The 4908-nt window shown below is 59.4% G+C and overlaps 1 protein-coding gene across 18 annotated transcripts in view; it reads right to left on the reverse strand.

Annotated features, from left to right (window-relative positions):
• Nucleotides 1–4908, reverse strand: part of POMT1 (protein O-mannosyltransferase 1) — a 23679-nt gene that overhangs the window by 8158 nt on the left and 10613 nt on the right. For 12 of the 18 annotated variants that reach the window (XR_008618998.1, XM_055089414.1, XM_055089413.1 and 9 more), the window contains 7 exons: nt 4232–4378; nt 3340–3451; nt 2914–2979; nt 2735–2828; nt 2439–2594; nt 1508–1638; nt 1079–1412 (listed from right to left, as the gene is read on the reverse strand). Coding sequence is in view for 17 of the 18 variants with exons in the window: in XM_055089414.1 (XP_054945389.1) it covers nt 1079–1412; nt 1508–1638; nt 2439–2594; nt 2735–2828; nt 2914–2979; nt 3340–3451; nt 4232–4378 (1040 nt within the window). In the remaining variant the exon portion in view is untranslated. The remainder of the gene's footprint in view (nt 1–1078; nt 1413–1507; nt 1639–2438; nt 2595–2734; nt 2829–2913; nt 2980–3339; nt 3452–4231; nt 4379–4908) is intronic. The other 6 variants (XM_024126487.3, XM_028497531.2, XM_055089420.1 and 3 more) reach the window with 3 other exon arrangements.

Below are 4908 nucleotides of genomic sequence, written 5' to 3' on the forward strand. Positions count from 1 at the left end.
GGCACGAACCTGTGTCCCCTGCATCGGCAGGCGGACTCTCAACCACTGCGCCACCAGGGAAGCCCGGTGAAGGTGTTTGAAAACACAGAGCGTACATTTTATTTAACGCTCTTCTGAGACTTCGGGTCACTTTCCAAGCTTCCTGGCGTGGCCCCACTAGTAGCCACCTTCACACTGACAGCAGCTGTGCCGTACCTGCTGCGAACGCCCGCACCTGCCCCGAAATCCTTCTAACAGACAGACTGTGGCTCCACGTTCGCTCAGTGAAAGTGGACCAAGGGCCTATCAGACCCTGCCCCGTGGCTGGGAGCTGAGCGTCTGGCAGAGCCAGACGGACGTGGCCACCACCCTCAAGTTACTGCACTGAGTGGGAACCAGGGAGCAAACATGTGGGCAGCCAGACAGCGGACACGCAGAAGCCAACGGGATGCTGACAGCGGGGAAGGCGGGAAGCCTGGGAGGCGGCCAGCCAGGGAGGCGGCCAGGCAGCGTCCCAGAGGAGCTGACTTTCAGGTGCTGAGTAAGAGGGCCCTGGTGGGACCCTTCCAGGCTGCGGGGACAGTGGTGCAGAGCCTGCGGCAGGAGCCTGCCTTCCTGCAGAAATGTGGGGCAGGTGAGCGCTGCGAGGGGAGCGGGGCTGGAGCCGGAGGGCGCGGCCCTGCAGACCCGTCGGGGACTGGATCCCTTCTAAGGGCCGTGGAGCTCGGAGCTCAGGGAGGGGTTTGAGCAGGAGCCTGACCTGACACCTGGGGGGCTGTTAGGTATCGGGGAGGCAGGCATGGAAACAGACCAATGGGGGAGACGGACACCCTGACGGCAGAACCAACAGGACTGGCTGGAACTGGAGGCGGGGATGATGGCAGGGAGACGGGTGTCTGCAGGGCGGCGGGGAGTGGGGGCAGACCACGGGGTGGGGGAGAGTCGGGACACGCCTGGAAACACCCGGAGGAGATGCTGGGCCCCTAAGTCCTGGACCGCGGGCTGCCCCGCACAGAGCCGGTCCCAAGGCTTCGCGGACGGAGCACGGACAGAGAGGAGGCTGGGACCGAGGCGAGGGGTCCCCGGGACCTGTACTCACCTCCCGGGGTCCTTTACAATCCACCAGTTGTTGACATCCTTGAAGGGGTAGCAGGTCACCTGCTGCTGGTGGGAGCTGCCGCGGCCATTCTCGTATCTGCGAGAAGAGGGTGCATCTGCGGGTGGGGCACCAAGGGGCCCGCGGCCTCCTCCTCCCCACGACCAAGGTCCCTACAGACGCCACCCAGCAAGCTGTCCAGATCCATTCACGTCCCAGCGGGGCTGAAGGTGTGAGCCCAGGCAGCGCCAGTCCCTCTAGTGGTTTTACACGCAGAAATAACAAGTCTCGTTGATAATCAGGATCTGAGAGCTCAGTTTCTTTTTTGTCTAGCAAACTTATTCACATAAAGCAAGAGTTGGTAACAGCAAAAATGTGAAAAAAAAACAAAACACATTATAACCTTCGAATTAAAAACGTCACTTTCCTTACATCATGGGGTAGGTGCTCTGGTGGGAATGAAGCCAGCAGGGCACGGGTTGGCCAAAGACGTTCTTCAGAGTGACCTGGGAACCGTAGGCCACCTCCAGGGGCTGGCCTTGCGTGATCCGCGCCAGCCCCCCCTGAGACAGGAGCAAAGCGGTGGCCGGTGAGAGGGAGAGAGAAAGCGAGAGCGTGACACCTACGCCAGCCCCTCCGACAGCCCCTCCGAGAGCCGGGGTGTATTCCCAGTGGGGGCAGCTATCACTGTATCTCACAATTAGCTACGACTGCATGTGATATAATCCTGACATGTTACGCTGTATGACCGCCGACCGGAGGCTGCCCTGGGCCAGGCGCTCACCTAGCCCCTCCCCGCTCGTCCCTGTGGCTTGCAGGATCTCGGCTCTCCCACTAGGGGTTGAACCCGGGCCCCAGCAGTGAAAACGCAGAGTCCTAACCACTGGACCACCAGGGAATTCCCCCCATTCGTCCTTATTTACTTCTTACAGGAATCCCATGATAAGAGCAATTATGTCCGTCTAACTCTGAGATTTGGGTGAATGAAGACATTTGCCCAAACGCTCAGAACTGGCTGTCGGCAGAGCCAGCCCTTAGGAGCAGGTCTGTCCGACTTCAGAGTCTACACTGCTGACACCACAATTGGAGCATTTTATTATTTTTCCAAAGTTACTTGAGCGAATGCCAGAGTCGCGTTTGTCCTGTGCAGCCTGGCACCTGCCCAGCAGGTCACACTGCAGACAGCGGACCCCTCGTTCCCTCCTACACCGTCAGCATGTTCAGAATTCGTGTAGTAGTAGTGAAGCGACGCCTCACTTCTCGATTTGGTTTTTCCTCTAAGGCCCACTTGGTGGTGTTTCGTAAGAAAACTCTTGAGTCTAGTGTGGCCTTCTTTCTAGGATGGCTGGGGCGTCACTTTTACCTCCAAGCTGGCCTGGAAAGCACTGGACATGATTTGGTCGTGGGGCCCAGAGCGGCAGAGCAGCAGCAGGTGGACGTAGAAGAACAGCAGGTACACGAGGACCGGGGTGACCAACAGGGCCACCGCTCGGGCGAGCAGGTGACAGAGCACACGGGCCTGCCGGACGTGGAGGGGGCGTCACCCTGCTGTGGGGAAGGCGGGCCCAGGCCTGTCCCCCTCCGAGGCCTGCCATCAGGCGCTGCCTGCCCCCCGACCCCCGGGGCCAGCCTCGCCCTGCCCAGGACGCCAGCACCTACGTTTGACAGCGCCTGGTCTCCTATCAGGTGCCAGGCGTGGACAGCGGCAACCCCGAGCACCAGGAAGTATGTGAACACACCCACGTACTTGATGCTGAAGGGACACGACAGGGAGAAAGTTAAGACGAGACACACACGGAGGACATGGCTGCTGCCCCAGACCCGTGGAGCAAACTCACCCCACTGCACAGGAGCAGGCCACGCCCGTCAGCATCAACCAAAACCACCAGCTCGGAGAGAAGGGCCTGGAGCAAAGCACAGAAGCCGAGCTGGGAGATCAGAATGTCTCCCAAAGGCCAGAGAAGGTGCCCTCCTCAGAGATCTCGGGGTCAGCTGGCTGCACCAAGCTCCAGGTGCAAGGAAATGACTCCTCATCTCCCCAGAGAGCAGCCAGTCCTGAGAGAATTTTCCTTTTTGGCCAGAACATTTTTCCAGTTAGTTTGAGTTATAGAAAGATGAGGATTATTTGTAAAGTCAGCCAAGAGCCAGTTGAGGTGCCTGGGGCAGCTCCCCTGCGTGGAAAGGTATCAGACCTGCTCAGGTCGACCAACCCCCCGGACTCCTCTTCCTTAGTAACTAGGAAGAGCACGTCCCATTTTCCATACCCGTGTTTCTGGGAGTTGAAGAACTTCAGGTAAGACAGCACGGCCAACAGATTGAAAAATATCAACACTGATTCCAAAAGCATCAGCCTCGACTGAGTGATCAGAGCGTTCTCTGTCGGGGAAATGACACGGGCGTCAGGTGTTGGGCAGCGAGGGCAATCGTCCACAAGAAAGGGCCCTTGTCAAACGTCCCAGAGCATATGAGGGTGGCAAGTTCGGGCTTGGGGTGGCTGGAAGGGGACACGCCCCAGAACCACGAAGGCCAATTCTGAGGTGTGAATCAAGCCTCCCGAGACCTGGGGGACTCTGGGGAAGTCACTGCCCTTCCTGAGCCTTCGTTTTCCTCGTCTGAGAAAAGCAATATTCTGTAGGCCGCCTGGACGTTCTAACACTCTGTGGGCACAGAGGCCCAGTTAGGGTCGTCACTCGGCAGACATGAATTCTATTTATTTTCATCTGACTTAATGTCATTTGTTCATAGACCTGGGCCAAGAGATCCCTTCTGAGGAATACCCACTAATTCCTGAGTCCATCTCCACTGGTCAAGGCCTGGGAGGTGGGAGTACGGGGGAGCTTCTCATTCAAGGACAGACTTGGTTGCAGGCGGAGGTGCTCACGGTGGGCGCGCGTAGGAGTATCGTTTGGGCAGCCCCACTACACACGGCTGCACCTCCATGACGTCACAGTCTGCACACACAGCTCCACAATCCTCCGGCCTCGGAGCGCGGTGACTCCCAGAGTCCAATCTGGACACACTGGATGTGCGTCCTTCCGTCCTGCGAGCAGCGGACACTGCATGGGGCACGTCTACTAAACCCTGAGCCCTGCGGGGCCGCACAGACACAAACAAGGGCCGGCGCTGGGATCTTCCCCGCGCCCCACCAGGCCTTACCGATCAGAATCAGCAGAGCGGCGCCCACGGCGGCACAGTGAGAGAAGCCGAGCTCCCACACGATCTGGTAGGCCATGGGCACTGACAGGGCCCCTGCAAGGGCCGGCAGCAGGCGCAGGGACCACACGGGCACGTTGGTGCTGTATTCTGGAAGAGCAACCACAGCGGGGCTGAGAGCACTGTGCACGCACATCGCCTCCCTCCACCGCAGCGTCTTTTCACCCAGACTTCCACGCTCACAGGCTACCACGCTCACAGACTTCCACGCTCACAGGCTACCACGCTCACAGGCTACCACGCTCACAGGCTTCCACGCTCACAGGCTACCACGCTCACAGGCTTCCACGCTCACAGGCTACCACGCTCACAGGCTACCACGCTCACAGGCTTCCACGCTCACAGGCTTCCACGCTCACAGGCTTCCACGCTCACAGGCTTCCACGCTCACAGGCTTCCACGCTCACAGGCTTCCACGCTCACAGGCTACCACGCTCACAGGCTACCACGCTCACAGGCTACCACGCTCACAGGCTACCACGCTCACAGGCTACCACGCTCACAGGCTACCACGCTCACAGGCTACCACGCTCACAGGCTACCACGCTCACAGGCTACCACGCTCACAGGCTACCACGCTCACAGGCTACCACGCTCACAGGCTACCACGCTCACAGGCT

This window comes from Physeter macrocephalus, chromosome 13 (assembly GCF_002837175.3).
Source record: "Physeter macrocephalus isolate SW-GA chromosome 13, ASM283717v5, whole genome shotgun sequence".
NCBI classification, from domain to species: domain Eukaryota; kingdom Metazoa; phylum Chordata; class Mammalia; order Artiodactyla; family Physeteridae; genus Physeter; species Physeter macrocephalus.